General features: G+C 42.5%; 2 protein-coding genes across 2 annotated transcripts in view; both read right to left on the reverse strand.

The window, feature by feature from the left end:
* Nucleotides 1-163: 163 nt before the first annotated feature.
* fkbp5 (FKBP prolyl isomerase 5) overlaps nucleotides 164-18560 on the reverse strand; it is a 35233-nt gene continuing 16836 nt past the window's right edge. Inside the window, exons 2-11 of the mRNA XM_089010252.1 lie at nucleotides 9223-9354; nucleotides 8966-9110; nucleotides 7311-7453; nucleotides 5861-5978; nucleotides 5608-5764; nucleotides 4769-4859; nucleotides 4580-4663; nucleotides 4322-4507; nucleotides 3987-4226; nucleotides 164-3058 (exon numbers count right to left, since the gene is read on the reverse strand). Coding sequence (XP_088866378.1) covers nucleotides 2954-3058; nucleotides 3987-4226; nucleotides 4322-4507; nucleotides 4580-4663; nucleotides 4769-4859; nucleotides 5608-5764; nucleotides 5861-5978; nucleotides 7311-7453; nucleotides 8966-9110; nucleotides 9223-9327 — 1374 coding nt within the window. The 5' untranslated portion in view covers nucleotides 9328-9354 and the 3' untranslated portion in view covers nucleotides 164-2953. The remainder of the gene's footprint in view (nucleotides 3059-3986; nucleotides 4227-4321; nucleotides 4508-4579; nucleotides 4664-4768; nucleotides 4860-5607; nucleotides 5765-5860; nucleotides 5979-7310; nucleotides 7454-8965; nucleotides 9111-9222; nucleotides 9355-18560) is intronic.
* Nucleotides 12931-14499, reverse strand: LOC148890368 (uncharacterized). Its single transcript, XM_089009669.1, has 3 exons — nucleotides 14037-14499; nucleotides 13370-13443; nucleotides 12931-13062 (listed from the first exon to the last, which is right to left on the reverse strand). Exons 1-3 carry the CDS (start codon nucleotides 14497-14499, stop codon nucleotides 12988-12990), a joined length of 612 nt encoding a protein of 203 aa, XP_088865795.1. The 3' UTR covers nucleotides 12931-12987.

Genomic DNA, 18560 nt, shown 5'->3' on the forward strand with positions numbered 1-18560 from the left:
AATGATGGTTTCAGTGTTGACGGTTAAGAGAATGGAACAAGATGCGTTTGAAAAAAATTTGAAAAAAAAAAAAATCTACATTACAGAAACGTAACTAAGACTCCATTGTACTTTTGTCATTGAAACATCTTTGCCCATGCTTAAAGACAGATACAACTCTGAATATGCGAATGGTCATTTATTCTTTCTGAAGTGCAAAAAAATAAAATAAAATAAAAATACAAATAAAAAATAGAGACATAACACTCACATGAATGGTAATTTACATCATTTCTGCCTGGATTTCTTTTTGCCATAATGCCAGGTTCAAACATGAAACACAAGTGTGATGTTTACATGTAAACATTGTAGAGGGGAAAACCCGTAGCTTCCGTGAGGAATCAATTGGCAGAATGCTTCTTTTTGTGGAACATTGGATTATTGTTCACATTTTTTTGTGTGTTGTTGTTTCAATAGAATGTAAAAGAGACATCAAATCAAAGTCAGATTGATTTTTTTTACAATAGGAAAGGACTTCATGCTCACATTCACTGTACAAAATGATTACAGCCATTGCAATATATTTAGAAATTAATTAATATTACCAGTCAGTCACACAGCGATACGCAACATATTTAAGACAGCAAATATATTGTTTTTAATTATCAACAGACCAATGTTTATAAAACATCTCAAGGTCATTGATTGCCTGGTACTTTTCCAGACCTTTAGTCAAAAGTGCATCAGAGATTCCTATGAACACTCACACAATAAAAAAAGAGATCCATAAAGGTGCACTAGTTCCATGACAATGGCACTAAATAATTCCATTTTGATTTGATCTTATTATCAGAAATGGCTTTTTTACTGTATGTTACCTACTGGTAGTCAACATTTGTCTTGTTTATGTCTTTAATCAGTCAGTCAGTCTTACGTTATTAGACGTGCTCAAGAAACCTCATCTGAGGGCGCGTTACCGGTGCTTAACATTGAACCAGAAGAAACGAGGCCATTGTTGAAGTGTACACTCTCATCTTTTTAGCCAATGAGCATGATTTGCAAGTTAAAAGGACAACCGATACCATTTTTTTGTTTCCTAACTGATCTCAGAAAAACGTTTTATAGCATCTAAAATGCCCAAAACACACAGGCTGATATTTTTAGTCAAATGTAAAACACCAATAAAAATGACTTAAAGTGTCCCAAAACTGCTTCAAAATGACCTCGGAAATGGCGAGTTTCAGAAGGTCCCGCCCTCTTGTTCATGACGTCACGCCAGGGTACTCTTTCACAAGCTGCCTTGGTCCAGAATCAAAACAATGGCTTCAGAGAGTTCAGATTCGGAGAAGATGCTTTCTTGTTACTCATCCAGTTATGAATATAATTCAAATAGTTCTGAAGAGGAAAACATAAATGTTTGCAATCGATTAAAGAAGTACTTCCGTATCAATTGAGCCATCAGGACTCCAATGTAGCGTCCCAGAAAATGCACAAGATGGCGCCCAAGCTCCGTTGGAAATGGGTTGATTTGTCTGCTGGGAATTTGTGTCCACTTTTATGGTGTTACCGCAATTGGGTGCGACACACAACGATTCACCATCGCGTTATGTGTTTTTCCTTGTAATTTCGCCATCAGCACAGATCAACACGATGTTTTCAGACCAAACAAAGTACCCAAAATGCATTGTGTGTCGCTTTCTCGGTCAGGGGCGTTCCTGACGTGATGTCACGTCAGGCATCGTCATCAACTCGAAAAAAGACTTCCTGAATATTCAGCGCAAGTCTTTAAACGTGAAATATAGCTATATGCCATGGAATCTTTGTAAAATGCGCTCTCAGTAGAAGTCATTTGACAAATTGTGTCGGTTGTCCTTTAAATTCAGTGTTCATTCATTCAGTGTTCATTTCTTCAAAGTCATATCAAGATCTTTTTATCAGTCCCGGGGGTGCAACGTCATTCATCAGATGAAATTGTTTCGCATTTAGATCATTTTTTTTTTATCTTAATCATGCCCGAGTTAGAGTGGTGAATTTTCAAAGCCAGTGCAATTCAAATTTATGCAGCCTATTCATCCCTCGGTCAGTTTGGGTAGGGAATGTTTATTTTATTCAACATTGATATAAGTATGCACCTATTTTTTTTTTTTTTTTTTTTTGATGAATGAATGAACCTTTCTAGCATCCTTTTCAAGTATTTTTTCAGTAGTTTGCATAAAGTTTAGATATATGTAAAATCTGGTGAATTAATTAAACTGTTCACTGTGGTGACTGACAAGCCATGTGCATTTCTCCATTAAGAGGTAATTGGATACATACAGGTATCTTGATATATGGTTGATGATATGATTTGAGGATGATGGATATCAAAGCGGAATTCGATTAGATTCACTGGCTTTTTTTTTCATCAAAACCAATTTTCCAATTCAAAACGTTTTTTGTTTTCTAGCACAGGCCAAATATGTTTGGAAAAATTCAGATGACAGTTTACTCGATTTACTATCTCTTGTTTGTGCTTATTTCACATTAATGTTACATGAATTAGGAATAAGGCGATGCATAATTCAATATTTTAGATGATACAAATAATGTATCAATTTTCGTGAACAAATTTTGCAGAGAAGAACACTATTCACTGTTTCATTAATAAAAAATGTCTGTTACCCTAAGAACAAAATGCATTTAGATTCAAGTCTTAGTCCAAAAACAGCCAATGTTGACATGGTCCATCAGACCCTGGAAATCCATGTTTGAAAATGTGAACATACACCGATGAGGGATATCTCATCCCATCTTCGGAGCCATACAACTCACTCATGTTAGTATTTGAAAAACAGGCCAAGATGAAATGTCCTGCAGTAGCCACTCACAGGTGTGTCTTTGGAGTTATGCTCTCCCATGAAAGAGTGTGTGTCCTCTGATTTGGAAAGGAGTTGATGGCGTGGAGGTTTTGAAGTTCCGCTTCTATCGACAGACATCACTGGCACGAAAGGCGGTCTTGACTCCGCCGCCGTTTCATGCCAAGTTCATTGTTCATGCTGCTCCTCACGCTCTCGTCCCACTTCCTCTTTATCCTCCCATCCTGTTCCGATCAGATCAGACAACACATCAATTGGTTATTTTACCCAAAGATATTCATTGAAAGTATACTTTTCCTTTATATTCACAGCATAAAAAAAACATGTGCACGTAAAGATCAATAATGAAACATTTCAAAAAGGTCATATTGTAGAAAAAAAATAAAGTTATATTTATTTCGTGGTTTGTACTTTAAAGTTATTTTCCATTTAATTTCACCATTTTTTTTCAAAATCGCGGAATTTTCACATTGACCGTTCAAATATTAAGTAGAGACGAGCGGTGAGGCAGCAGCCGGCTGAGCCTCACCATGGATTGCGCAATGACTATGCTAACTGTGCTAGCTTGCTCTGCAGTGAGACCGCATTGCTGTCCCTCTGCATATCGCTGTTAAAGTGTTCAAACACTTTTAGTACATGAACTAAATTTCTATAGTTTAGCTGGTGTATATAATGTAGAGTCACTTTACATTATAAACACTGTACTACAGTGTTTATTTTATTTTATTTTATTTTTATCAAAACTGTGTGCATTGGTGAGGCACACAGTTCTCCTGCCTCATGACAGGGGGCGCTGGTGATTACAGAGATTCTTCTTGCACCTCCTCGGCTGGAGAATAATAGAATTAGTTAGAGCAAGCTACAGTAAACAGTTAGCAAGTTAAGTGCAACAATCCATTCATTTTTTCGTGTTGCAACACTAGAGGCCAGTATCATCATGGCCAAAGGTGAAGTTTGTGGTTTGCTGACATTGCTGCCTTAATTGCTTCTATAATAACGATGGAGTCAATCAAAATTAATTGTCATGATTTTTACAACGACATAATATTTTTAGACACCTCTTGTATTGGATCTCATTCAAGTGTGCCCGGTGTGGGTGTAAAAACAACATTGTTCCTCTTCCTGCGCTGACAAAACAATCCCTTCACAGACCTTGGTGTCCCGTTCTGCAAATTTCTGGAACATATTGGCATAAGTCTTCTTGTCCAGCTCGTGATATTCCTTCATTTTGCTTTGGCAGGTCGAAATCTGACGGCGAGCAGCTTGATTAGCAGGATTGACTTGCAGCACAAGTTGAAAATCTGCCAGGGCTAGGCTGAATTCGTTTCGGAGGAGACGGGCCTCGCCACGGCGATATAAGGCCTTCTCGTTGCTCGCGTCGACATTGATGACCTTGGATGCAATGACAAAAACAACGTACGAGGTAACTATTTGTGTATACACACATACGAAGTGCAAAATCAATTCCAATGCACAACTCAATCCACCTTGTTGCAGTTCTCCACGACCAGAGAGAAATCTTGAATGCGCAGGAAACATAGTGCTAAATTGAGGTGGGCCGACAAAAGAAAGTCATTAATCCTCTTCTGCTGCTCCAGGGCTTTACCGAATTCCATCTCAAGCCAGGAAACAATGCGCTGGTACTGGATGACAGCATGGTTGTAGTGTCCTGCCTAAATGACAAACGTTTTGAGTCGATGACATTATTCTATCTACGTTACAATAGAAAAGTGAGAATGTTCTACCTTATAATACTGATTTCCTTTATGCTTGATTTCTGAGGCCAATCTCAGCTTTTCATGCAAATCCATTTCCCAGGGTTCTTTGGCCTGGATGGAGCAAACCCAGACATTATAAAATTGCCTTGAAGGAAACGATAATACTACTTCCGTCTTGTAATTTGGTGGTGAAAGAAGTGATTGGCTCATGTTTACCCTTTTAAAATCTTTGAGCGTAACTTCGTATATAATGTCTTTGTCAGGCCCAATTTCAAATTCCGGTTTTCCTTTGCGTCCAAAGCCATACCTGCAACAGAGCGGGGAATCTCGGTTTTTAAATGTGATAGTGTAAAGATTATGATATTTCTTTCAGGGTACATTTTTAAACGTGTTTTTATTATTGTAAGCATGTGTTTAAAAACCTTTTAAAAAATGCTATAAAAATATGCCTTGGAAATATTGAGAAAAAGGGATCTTTCACTTGATATAGGAGTGATCTTGATTGTAATCTTTGCAATGGAACAGATTTATTGTAAGTTGTTTTATTTGTATATGAATAATGATATTAACTCATTCACTCCCAGACATGTGCAAAAATGTGTTCACTCCAGTGCCAGGGTTTTTGACATTTTCACTCAAATTGCAGGACCGACATAACATTGAGTTTTAGGACTACATAAACATTCAATGCAGCGTAAGAAAACGTGGACTCTCTTCTTTCATCAGAAAAAAAGAGTTATTTACTAAATTATATCGGTCTTGAGTTATATGAGCTTGAAATGAGGGCGGCTGTCCAAAATACAATGCAATACATACATATTGGTTTATATAGCGCTTTAACAACCGAAGCTGCAACAAAGCGTGAACATGGAAAAAGTGAAATACTGCCTCCTCATGGATTGGAAAAAACATTGCCAGGGGTCCGGCTAGCACTTTATCGGCACCCCCAGGAAGAAAACCCAAAATCCGAACAAATTCAGGAATGGCGCTCCACGTCTTATTTTCAATTCCAGAATAAATGGAAATGAATGAGCTAAACAGGCAAAATAACTTACTTTGATGATAAGTAGAGTATACAACATTCGCCTTTCTGTATCTTGTCCATGGCACGGTCCACGCCCAGAGGAACACCTTTATCCTCTGACTCACTGACAACAAAGCTGACGTCCCTGATGTCAAACAGTCGACTGTCGCAGCTTCCCTCCAGATGCACTGAAGGGTAACACAACACAGATTCCAATGTAGTGTTTCGTAATGTAATCAAAATTATAAAGGGTGCAAAATGGATTATCCGTGGAGGGACATTACCATCTACGACTGAACCATCATTGGGATTCAAGTAGCTATCCCCTTTGACCTTTATTCTTCGTATGATGCCACCATCATCTGTAAGCGTCTCACCTAATTCGAACTTGAGCAATTCTATCTGTTTGAATAAACACACATGCACACAATTTAGTTTTTTGTTTCGAACAAATGCTGTTTTGAGAGGTGCAATTGGAGAAAGAAAAAAATAAAATGCAGCAGTGCTCAAGGGAAGGTTTAGTGTGGGAGGTGAAAATACATAACAAAAAAAAACATGTAGGAGTTCCCACGAAAGAACATTTGGTGATAGGTAGACACTTTTCTGAAAATGGTAAGACAGTATTTAGCATTTTTATTTTTCCTCCAAATGTAATCAAGAGAGGAGTTGGCAGTTATTATTATTATTATTATTATTATTATTATTATTATTATTATTATTATTATTATTATTTTATAGGATTGGATGTACCTTTATTCGTCTCACCGTGGAGAAATTTACATTTCGCGGCAGCAAAGTTATGAAATGAAGAAAGAGAAAAGGAAAGAAAGAAGTAGAAAAACTAAATACATGAGCTGCTGGAAAGGCAGCCACTCTCACGGCGCCAAAAACACCAAAAAACTTAATAAATAATATGACAACACAAAGACATAGAGTCGTTCACTCTTCAGCACTTGCTGTACCATCTTTGTGACATGAAGCAGTTGTAAATGAAAGAGGAGATGATCAAAGCATCCTTTTTCAGCAGTGGATCAGGGGACGTCATGGTGGAATGTGCATTATTATTATTATTATTATTATTATTATTATTATTATTATTATTATTATTATTATTAAAACAATACACAGATGAGTGAAATAATTTGTGGGAAAAAAATAACCACTGTTTAACCCATTTGTACCCTAATTTGATTCTTCATAAAACACTATCACTCAAGAAAAATAATCAGTCAATCATTCACCAAGAACTTGCTATTTCCATATTGATTCTTTCTTTCTTTTTGTTTCCAAAAAATTCTAATGATATCACTACAAATGGATTTCCATAATTTAATAAATCACATACACAGATGGCACGACACTATGGTTTTTCATCCAAAAATGCTTTGTCCTTGTTAGTGAAGACTTGGTCGAGAGAAAAAAAACAGTGGTTCAATCCAAAAAAGAACAAACAAACCGAAACAGCAAGGGGACCTCAGAGGATTCAGAAGCAAGGCGGAATTAGAAACATTTCAGGAGTAAATTCATCACCACTTCTTGAGTTTTTATTCAGTATACATCCTCAAAAAAATAAAACAAACTAACACCATTCAGGAATATAACTACACCATTACAAATAAGTCAACGTGCTACAAACATGGAGGACTATGGCTGCTCTGTATAGTGACAGTCGCTTAGCGGAATCTGTGCGCTATTTTCAAGGCCAGAAACTGAATGGCGACATTTTGTACCTACCTCAAAAAGCACTGAGGAGTTTGGAGGAATTTTGTCTGGATTTCCAGCGCAGCCATAAGCATACTCTGGTTTACACAGCAAAGTGCACACCTCTCCTCTTTGCATGGATAACACGCCGATATCCCATGCTTTGAGGACTTGTCCTGTTTGTATACAAGAAAAAGATGTTTACAAGTTATAGGTCATACATTTATTCGTATTGAAATAAGCTATTTAAAACTTACAGTCATACTGAAAGGGAACGGTCAAAACAGCGGTTGGTTTTACGCACTGCCATTTTGTGATGAATCAGGTTGACCAAACCATTGGATTCAAGTTGGTTCGCAAAGGGAAATGGTATAACTAGCTGTAGCATTTAGCTTCGTGATTAACACACACAGTCAGAAGATATTGGCTCCCCCAACACTGTGGTGAAAGCAAGCATTCACTTGGAGGTGTGTATGCAAATAACTGGATGTTTTTGTTTGTTTTTTGGGGGGGAGGGTGGGTTGATAGAAATTGGGTGTGGGGGTGTTCTACTGACAGAAATCTAATTGTGTTGTCTTTTAGTGGAGAGATGTACATCACAGTCTCTCTTTCTCTCTCTGTTTCTCTCTATCCCGCGCTCCATTCCCCCTCTCTCTTTTCCCCTCCCTAATCCCACCCATCTCTCCCTCTCTGTGCCTCTCTACCTCCATCCTTCCCTCCCTATATCCCTCGCTCTCCGCCTCTCTCAATTCCCCCTGTTTCTCTGTCACGCTCTCTTTTGTTGACTCTCTCTCTCTCCCCCCTTCCTTCCTTTCCTCCCCCTTCACTCTCTCATCTCTCCCCTCCCTCTCTCTCTCCTCCGCCCTCTCTCCCTCCCTCTGTCCATCTCATTCTCTCTCGCGCTTTCTCTTTGTCTCCATCTCTCTCCCTATCTCTCTCTCTCCTCTTTCTCCTCTCTTTCTCCCTCTTCCACTCCCTCGCCCGCTCTCTCTTTCTCCCCCCCCCCCACCCTTCCTCCCTTCTTCCCTCCCCCCTCACTCTCTCTATTTCTCTCGCTCTCTCTCCCCCCCGTCTTTCCCTCCCTCCCTCTTTCTCTTTGTCTCTTTCTCTCTCTCTCTCTCTCTCTCTCCTCTCTATCCCACTCCCTCCTGCTCTCTCTTTCTCTCACTTTCTCTCCCTCTCCCCTCTCTCTCTGAGTCTTCTTTTCTCTTGGCTTTTCCCTTCAGGGTTACCACAGCGAATCAGTGTCCTCCATCTTCGGAGGGGTGTGTACATAATATTGAAAAAAGCCACATTTCAAGTCCCGACTGGTTCAATCAGGTTACAAAATGACACTGACAAATTCATTGCATCATACCCTCTTGAACTGAACTATATCTAATCAATTCATAATCCCACTCAGTTGAACCAAATCGCTTAATTTGAAAATAAACAAGATATGTATCTCATCGTGTTTTATTGGAGGGATGCACATCCTTTATGGAAGCTTTCAGATGGGAAATTGCATGTGAATGGCGTGATGCTTCCATAATAAATCATTATACCCATCCCTAGTGATCATGGCAACCACAGAGATGTCTTCTCAGAAAACCAGCCTAATTCAACGCTCTCCTCAAGGCAAGAAAAATGTTGATCTCAATCAAGTGTTCTATTTGCATGCTGTAAAGAAAGAGCGATGAGTCACCTACCCTTGCCAACGTTGAACGAAAAGGACTCCTTACGATCCCGGCTACAGTCAAACTTCTTCCCAGTGAGGAGACTTCCAGTGTAATGGATCGTCACTCTATCCCCAATCATTGGGCGCTCTCCGTCTCGCCCATGACGTTTGAAAACCTTCAAGCAGCAACATGGTTAAGAAATTGAAGTAAAATGTTTAAAAAGCCTCAGCCATGTAACAGAAAAGTGGCCAAAACCAATCCCATACAACAAAAGATGACAATTGTACCTTGATTATTCCCTGGTCTTTTTTTGGCGTGACATCAATGCCTTTTGCAGCAAACACAGCAGCATTCGATGCCCCGTCCATAGAAAGATCCCTATCAGTTGTCATTGTCTTCTTCTGGGCATTCCCGTGACACTGGGGCACAATCCACAAACAGATTTTGTTTTTAAAAAACATATCACATTTATCAAGCTGTGCTTGATTTTTCACTCATTCATGCTAATGCTAATGCTAATCGAAATATGTACTTCTTCCTCTTTTGTACGGCGTGACTGACAACTATTCAAAGACATGGCCGGCAGACATTTTATGATATTACCACTTTCATTTGGACTGTAGGTGTGAGAGCCTTTATCCAGTTTAGTTGTGTTTAGTTTTTTTTTCCGATTAACACTGTAGTGGTATTGACAATAGAACCACTGCTGTCGTCATTGTGTTTACTGAACACATGAAACAACCTGCATGATGACAACAATAAATATCTGCTGCCTGTGACATACCGCAGAATTTGCTTTTAAAAAAATACAAATATGTGCAAAATATGTGGCGGTGCTAATAAAAAGCTGTGATAAGCATAACAATGGGATACATTTCTGATGGATCGTGTCATTCAGAATTGAGGCTGCGTTTTGTTTTTTCATGTTTCAATGCCTCACAAATGTCCGTGTGTGTGTGTGTGTGTGTGTGTGTGTGTGTGTGTGTGCGTGTGTTCACGGTCACAAAACGTATACCAGAGTGAATATGGTAGGGACCATATGCAAACTGTGTGTACTCAAAACTATAGCGAAAAATTTGCATACTTTGAAAGAAATGGGCATGCACATTTCTTTTGGCCAGAGTCATGAAGTTGCGCAAATCATACCTTAACTTTGTGAAGTCAACACATGCACAGGCCTGAATTTTACTCTCTGAGCCAACTATTTGCATCTAAAAAAACACAGTCCTCACCTAGCCACCATAGTCAAATCCTAAAAAGCGACAGCTAATTTTGCTTTATTAGTCCAAAAATTAATCTTCACCTCCGTGTGTTTCTTAATTAGCTTTGTGTTAACGAAACAGACCTAAAACTTGATCTTCAAATACTGCTGCTTGTCACTTTAACTCATTCACTGCCATTCACTGCCAAAATGTGTCCACTGCAGTGCCAGGGTTTTTGTCATTGTCACTTGAATTCCAAGATCCATATAATATTGAGTTTTAGGACTATATCAGCATTAAATGCACTGTAAAAAAACCTTAGACTATCTTCTTTCATCATAAAAAAATGTTAATTCCTAAATTATATGGATCTAACCCAGGTTTAGAACCACTGTGTTGTCTTCAACCAGTGATCATTTTAGCTCTGCTTGATAATTTGCATTGTCGTTGGATGGTAGTACCGCTCAACTTTACATTATGGAATGTCTTCCCATACTTATTTGTCATGTCCTTGTTTATCGTAGTTGTTTGTTATTGATGATACATGGGAAGCCCGTAGTACTGGAAACAAATTCCTTGCTTGTTTGACATTCTTGACCAATAAAGACGATTATGATTCATTATATCATCATTATTTCAAGACACATAGACTTTGTGCATACATGTTAAGTCTCACGATTTGGTCGGGAGACTCCCGATTTTGACCACAATACTCACTTTATAAAGCACCTATGGACACAATACAGACAGTTCATTTGTCAGATGAAACAAAAGAAAATGTAACGAACAGAATATGTTTATACTAATTGAATGGCTAAATAAACAATGAAATTATTTTTGTGTTTTATTTACTTCTAATTTACAGTTTTGTAACACTCACATTATTTTTACACACACCAGAGTCGCAAGTACGAAAATCTCCCTATTCATGATTTCTGAAACTTAACATGTACGTTTGTGATCATTTAGTTTAGTGGGTTGCCATGAGATTTTTCAAATGTAAAAGGTATGCATTAAAGGTAAAAGGGATGCGTTGGGAAACAATGGTTCTCATAACATTCGTAGAAATGAGCTCACTGAAGTTAAAGGTTGCCATGGTGATAGCTGAAAAAGATGTGGATTTGTGTAAGTGTTGAGTTTAATGTTCACTGAAGGAGAAAATCAGGGAAATAATATTGCCATTTTTCTTCACACACCAAAAAAGAGACTTTGGTGGAAAGTGAAAGACCCGAAAGGCATACAGTGCTATAAACCTTTGTCTAGTGGGAAAAAAACAACTAAAGCTGTAGAGATGTCTTTTTTTTCTCATCCATGATGTAAAGACGTCCGATCACTTCAGGATTAACTCCACAACCGCCTTTTGCTTTTTTTTTTAATATACCTTTTCCACTTTCGTACCTGTAATAGCAGAGTGCAAGTGTCATATGATAAGCTCCATCTAGAAAATTGGCTGCTCGGTTCCAAGTGTGCAACATGGCGAAAGTCAACGTCAGGAATAAAAGATGTAGAACGGAATGTACGCTGTGAGCGTGATCCTGACCCAGTGGATTTGTCATCAAATTAGGAAGATTATATTTACATGTAATAAGCAATTGACTTTTTCCACTTGTTTTTTTTTAAGATGACGTGAATTTGACTTGTCACTGAGTTCCTTCCACACTAGTAGTTTTATTTTATTTTGGTTAAGTTACAGTGTATTTAAGCTATATTTAATCTGGTGACACAATTATATTTTTTTCCACCTGGAAATTTAGTGTTCATCCTTTTAAGGTCACAGCGCTTTCAAAAGCAAACGGAAACAAATTGGTCTTTGCGCATTCAAGGGTTCCAAGTCGATAAGTTCAAAACTACTTAGTTAGTCAGGAGAGGCCCTGTAAGAACATTGTGTGCTTTGGTAAAATGAGCTCGACCGAGGGAAGGAACAAAATAGCCTCAAGAGGAAGCGAGATGGAGACGTTTTGCGCTCCTATTTACTGGCAGCAGTTTTATGATGAGCAGAATGCTGACGATGTGATCAAACACCTCAATTACATTTGTGCCAATTCATATGGACATTAGAACTACATTCAAACTCTGTTTGGGCTCCTTTTATTCAAATGTCTGCACAAGGTGGACCATTTATCGTCATTTTATGTTGTTATTTTAAAACCTATTTTTTGAGAGATATGGCAGCAAACAAATTTATCTGTCAACCAATTGGACCTTCAGATTATGACAATGTCTGATCTGTGGTTTGTTCAAGAAATGTCAAAACTGCAGGTACTCCTTATACATGTATACAGCACATCACTTCTGTTTGTACGTTAGGTAAAGGACAATTCCTACCCCTGAAATAAACCCGATTCAATGCAACGGACTAAAATAATTATGTACCCATACGTGGATGTGTCATGTGTGCGTGCGTGTGTGTGTGTGTGTGTGTGTGTGTGTGTGTGTGTGTGTGTGTGAAATAGAAGTCGTTTTGTGATAAATGTGTACTCAACTGTCTTGTTACTTTTAAAAAACATCACAGAAAAAAGGGGCACTTGAGTAAAAGTAAATACATACATCGTGAAAGAAGCACAAGGACTGAGTCATTGGTAAGTAACTTCTTGTTTGTATTCAAATTAGCACATTAAACAGAAATAGTAAAGTGATATTCTATTTCAAAAGTTGTCCCTGGGTGCGAGTGCGGATGGACCTTAAAGCAATAAGTTAAATAAATAAATAAATAAATAAATAACTAAATAAATAAATAAATAAATAAATAAATAAATAAATGGATGTGTGGGGCGTGTGGGTCGATGGATGATGAATGAATGAAGTGACAGCTGTAAGCATATTTACACCCTTTGGCGGTCCCAATGATGATCATGTAGTTCTCTTGGTCAACAAGATTGGGGCCAGAGTTGAGGGAGCATTTGCTGACATGTTCAGTTGGGTCTTCTGCGGGTTAAAAAAAATATATATAAGCGAGAAAGTTGTGATGAGATTAACATGATAAATAGCACAATACGTAATAATACGTTTCAAAATTGTACAGATGACGGCTGAAGAAACCTTCTCATCGATGGACCACTCCTGTACGACAGAGCTTACACAGACGTAATAATACGTAATAAGTAAAGTGGTTAACCACCTCTCCCAGAACACACAATAATATATTTTGGCTGTTAAAAGAATAATTTGCACGTTTCAAGCAGCATGTGTGTGTGGTACTTGTCGAGCCATTCAAAATGAAATAAAGACTTACCTTCAAGATATGCAAGAGGGCCTCACCTGCATTTCCCAGCTTCTGCAAAGGTGCAACAGCTGATGGTAACAACCCTGGCAAAAACAGCATATTCAGATGTTGGGGGAGGAGAAGAAAAACTATTTGAACTATATCATGTTAGTCCTACATAAGCATGATTTGTGCCAAACAGCAATACAGACCATTACTGGATGAACTGCATTTTTTTATCAAGACATTACGACTTTCTTATGACAGTACAGTATATATAACCCGACTGCACTCAAATAAATACTGATATATTTATTCACAATGAATGTCTTTTGTGGTGGTTTTAAATTGATTTAGCAGTTTTCATAAGCTAGAGTGCCTGACAAAAGTCTTGCTGCTTATCCAAGTTGTAGGAACAACAAATAAGAACTTGACTTGGAGTTCATCAATTGGAATCACAAATGGCTTATATGAAAGGCAATGCACATTATATCAAAATAAAGTTTTGGACAGAAAGGTCAGATTTTGCTTGGACAAAAGTCTTGTCGCATACAAAAATAATGTAGAAATTATACATATATTTCATTTTGAATACACAAATATGCTACAATAACGTCAGAACATAAAGTCTTGATGCATTAGAAAAAGAATTCATATTGTGTATGGCTCTTGTGAGCTTGGAGGACTGCATACATACGTCTCGGCAAGGACTCAATTAATTTATTGATGAAGTCATCTGGAATGGCAAACAAAACAGTCTTGCAGGACTCCCAGAGTTCATCAAGATTCTTCGGTTTCATCTTCCAAGCTTTCTTCTTCATCTTACCCCAGACATGTTCAATAACATTCATGTCTGGTGACTGGGCTGGCCAATCCTGGAGCACCTTGACCTTCGCTTTCAGGAACTTTGATGTGGATGAGAAGGAGCACTGTTGCAGAATTTGCCCTCTCTTGCAGTTTGGAATGTAACGAGCAGCAAGAATTTCTTGATTCTTCATGCACACCCCCATACTGGATGTAACCCCAAACCATGATTTTTCCTCCACCAAACGACTGTTTTCTAGGTGAATCTTGGATCTAAAGAGTTTGATGTTTCTCTTTATTTGTAAGTAGGTTCGTTGTGAGATCTCCCAGGCAGGTGACATGCAGAGATTGATCATGGTGTGGAGTCGAGCAAGTCGTGCTGTCAAACTCTGTGCGATGCTGAGCAGGTGTCTGCGAGCTGCATGTGTCTGGGTCTGAGAATGTTCTTCTTGTTGCCAGTCAGCGAGTTTAGTGGCAGGGCAGCCTCGGCACAGTTCGGGATGAAGCGGCGGTAGAAATTTACCATCCCGAGGAATTGTTGTAATTGGGTTACCGTCTCGGGTGTGGGAAAGTCACGGATAGCCTGCACCTTGCCAGGTAGAGGACGTACTCCTTTGCCATCGACTAGGTGGCCGAGGAACTTGATCTTGGGTTGCCCAGAAACGCACTTGTCGGAGGTGACGACCAGGCCGTGCTCGTCCAGACGCTTGAAGACCGTTTTCAGGTGCTGCAGGTGCTCCTCTTGGGAGTCGCTGGCGATGAGGATGTCGTCGATGTAGGCACAGCAGAAGTCAAGACCGCGGAGGACAGAGTCGATGAAGCATTGAAAAGTCTGAGAGGCGTTCCGGAGGCCGAATGGCATGCGCAAGAACTCCAACGAGCCAAATGGGGTGGTGACGGCCGTCTTCGACACATCCTCTTTCGCGACAGGGATGTGGTGGTAGGCTCTTACCAGATCGACGGTGGAGAACACTGTTTGTCCGTGGAGGAAGGACACGCAGTCGTGGATGTGAGGAAGAGGGTAGCGGTCAGGAACTGTGACAAAATTCAGCGCACGGTAGTCACCGCGGGGACGCCAGTCGCCCACCTTCGCCATGGGGACCATGTGCAGCAGGGAGGCCCATTTACTGTCCGATGGACGGATAATACCGAGCTGAAGCATGTGGTTGAATTCGGCTTCAGCAATCCGTTGTTTCACTGGGGCAAGGCGGCGAAAGCGTTGAAACTTCGCGGGACCAGCGGTCACCATGTGGTGAACAATGACGGGGGCAGGTAGGGTCGTCCGACTGGTGTTGGTTAGGTCGGTTGCGGCTTGGGCTGCACTCTCGAATGGTGATTACGGCAGCGTTCTCGACTGTGGCTGTATTCCCGGATTTCGGTTCGCAGGGCACGCATCTCGTCGATGAGCAGTTGGAGAGCATCAGTCGAGGGCCCTGGCGTCGGAGGAAGCTGCATGGCAGAAACGGTAGGCTGCCGCGCGTACGCCTCTGCAACTTTGTCGGCGAGGGCGACCAACTCCTGCAAGGTGGAGTCAGGTGGTGTTGTTGCCAGGACTGCTTGGATCATCGGGGGCAGCTTCTCTATGAAGATGTTCCGCAGGAAAAAACGAGCCGGATGCGCTCAGAAGAGCCGTTAGGAGGTGAGCCGTTCTGGGAGGTGCACACGTCTGCAGCTCCGGGTCGTTCGGCCACACGGAAAGGCCAGGTACGAAGAAGGTCGATCACCAGACATGGGGGGCATTGACATTTGAGTCAGTCGATGGAGACTGTATCCTCGCGGCCGTTGATTTGAATCCAGAACGTCTTCTCACCACGGGAGAGGACGGAATACGGGCCAACGTAAGGGGGCTGGAGGGGCTTGCGCACCCGATCACACCGCATGAAGACATGCGTACATGTCTGGAGTGCGGGATCCACCTGCGTCGGTCGGTACGATGTTCGCGGCGGCCAGGGCCGCAGAGCCAGCGCAAACTGCCGGAGGCGGGTGAGCAGATCATTGACGTCGATAGTCGTTGCGTCGGTCAGGTTGAGCAGCTCACCAGGCAGTTGTAAACTGGCGCCATATACCAGCTCCGCTGGAGTCGAGTTGATGTCGGGTTTTAGCGTGGAGCGGATGCCCAGCAACACTGGAGGCAGGTTATCCACCCAGTGTTCGGCATTGTCGGAAGACATCAGGGAGGCCTTCAGTTGGTGATGGAAGCGCTCAACCATGCCGTTCGCAGCTGGGTGGTAGGCCGTCGTCCGGTGTCTTTCATATCCCAGAAACTTGCACAGCTTGCCAAATAGTGCAGACTCGAACTGGGCTCCACGATCGGTGGTGATGGACTTCAGTGATCCAAAGCGGGCGACCCAGTGTTGGAGGAAGGCACCGACAACAGCTTCGAACCCGCAGTCGGACAAGGGAAGGGCTTCGCACCATCGGGTGAAACGGTCAATGCAAGTCAACAAGTACCGGAAGCCACGGGAGGGGGGAAGGAGTCCGACAAGATCTATGTGGACTTGACTGAACCGGCCGTTCGGCGTGTCAAAAATTCCCACGGGTGACTTCGTATGGCGCTGGTCCTTTGAGCGTTGGCATCGTAGACAGCCGCGCACCCAGTCTCGCGCATCCCTCTGCAGTCCTTTCCAGGAAAACCTTTTCGCCAGCAACTTGGTCGTACCACAAATTCCAGGATGAGAGAGACTGTGCAGAGAGTTGAACACCTTTCGCCGGAAGGAGTCTGGAACCAGTGGTCGAGGGACGCCGTCGGACTGGACGTACAGGATCGTGCAGCCAGAGTTAGGGAGAGGGACAGCGATGATGTTGGGGTCGTTGGCATGGTCGGTCAGACCTTCTCGTACCTGGGCTGCTGCCATCTCGTCGTAGTCAAGACCGTCTGGGAACTGGATCTCGTTGATCTCACCCCAAGAAAGGGCGTCTGCGACCTCGTTTTGAGCCCCCTGGACGTGGCGAAACTCAAGGTCAAATTGCGAGAGGTAGTCCAAGTGCCAAACTTCTCGCTCCAGGTACTTCGTCGATGCCGAGGGGATGGCGGAGAGGAGTGGCTTGTGGTCGGTAAAGATGATGACACGGCCACCCTCGATGAAGTGCCGGAAGTGCTTCACGCTAAGGTAGACGCCAAGAAGTTCCCGGCCAAAGGTGGAGTACCGGCGTTCGGCCGGCTGGAGGGCCTTGGACAAGAAGGCGATGGGTCGAGAGTCACCATTAAAGCCGTCGTGGAGAACCGCACCGATTGCAACCGTGGAGGCGTCAACCATGAGAGACAACTGACCATCGGGGCTTGGGTGAGCTAGGAGTGTTGCATAGGAAACGAGATCCTTCAGCCGTTGAAAAGCCTTTAATTGCTCGGAGAGGTCGACAGCAATGTTCTTCTTCTTGTTGCCAGTCAGCGAGTTTAGTGGCAGGGCAGCCTCGGCACAGTTCGGGATGAAGCGGCGGTAGAAGTTTACCATCCCGAGGAATCGTTGTAATTGGGTTACCGTCTCGGGTGTGGGAAAGTCACGGATAGCCTGCACCTTGCCAACTAGAGGGCCTACTCCTTTGCCATCGACTAGGTGGCCAAGGAACTTGATCTTGGGTTGCCCAGAAACACACTTGTCGGAGTTGACAACCAGGCCGTGCTCGTCCAGACGCTTGAAGACCATTTCCAGGTGCTGCAGGTGCTCCTCTTGGGAGTCGCTGGCGATGAGGATGTCGTCGATGTAGGCACAGCAGAAGGCCGGAGGCCAAATGGCATGCGCAGGAACTCAAACGAGCCAAATGGGGTAGTGACGGCCGTCTTCGACACATCCACTTTCGCGACAGGGATCTGGTGGTAGGCTCTTACCAGATCGACGGTGGAGAACACTGTTTGTCCGTGGAGGACGGACACGCAGTTGTGGATGTGAGGAAGAGGGTAGCGGTCAGGAACTGTGACAAAATTCAGCGCACGGTAGTCACCGCGGGGACGCCAGTCGCCCACCTTCGCCATGGGGACCATGTGCAGCGGGGATGCCTATCTACTGTCCGATGGACGGATAATACCGAGCTGAAGCATGTGGTTGAATTCGGCTTCGGCAATCCGTTGTTTCGCCGGGGCAAGGCGGCGAAAGCGTTGAAACTTCGCGGGATCAGCAGTAACAATGTGGTGAACAACGTCGGGGGCAGGTAGGGTCGTCCGACTGGGGTTGGTCAGGTCGGTTGCGGCTTGGGCTGCGCTCTCGAATGGGGCCGCGTCCGTGATTACGGCGGCGTTCTCGACTGTGGCTGCGTTCCCGGATTTCGGTTCGCGGGGCACGGATCTCGTCGATGAGCAGTTGGAGAGCATCAGTCGAGGGCCCTGGCGTCGGAAGAAGCTGCATGGCAGAAACGGTAGGCTGCCCCGCGTACGCCTCCACAACTTTGTCGGCGAGGGCGGCCAACTCCTGCAAGGTGGAGT

The sequence above is a fragment of the Hippocampus bargibanti genome, linkage group LG12, assembly GCF_051943395.1.
Source record: "Hippocampus bargibanti isolate YZ-2025 linkage group LG12, ASM5194339v1, whole genome shotgun sequence".
Taxonomy (NCBI): Eukaryota; Metazoa; Chordata; class Actinopteri; order Syngnathiformes; family Syngnathidae; genus Hippocampus; species Hippocampus bargibanti.

Excerpts from the sequence above, each read along its gene's own strand:
- LOC148890368 (XM_089009669.1), bottom strand. The coding sequence starts at position 14,499 with ATGATCAATCTCTGCATGTCACCTGCCTGGGAGATCTCACAACGAACC. Across the intron at positions 13,444-14,036 it reads AATTGAGTCCTTGCCGAGAC|GGTTGTTACCATCAGCTGTT; the intron begins GTATGTATGCAG and ends TGTTTTTGCCAG. Across the intron at positions 13,063-13,369 it reads CCCTCTTGCATATCTTGAAG|AAGACCCAACTGAACATGTC; the intron begins GTAAGTCTTTAT and ends TTTAACCCGCAG.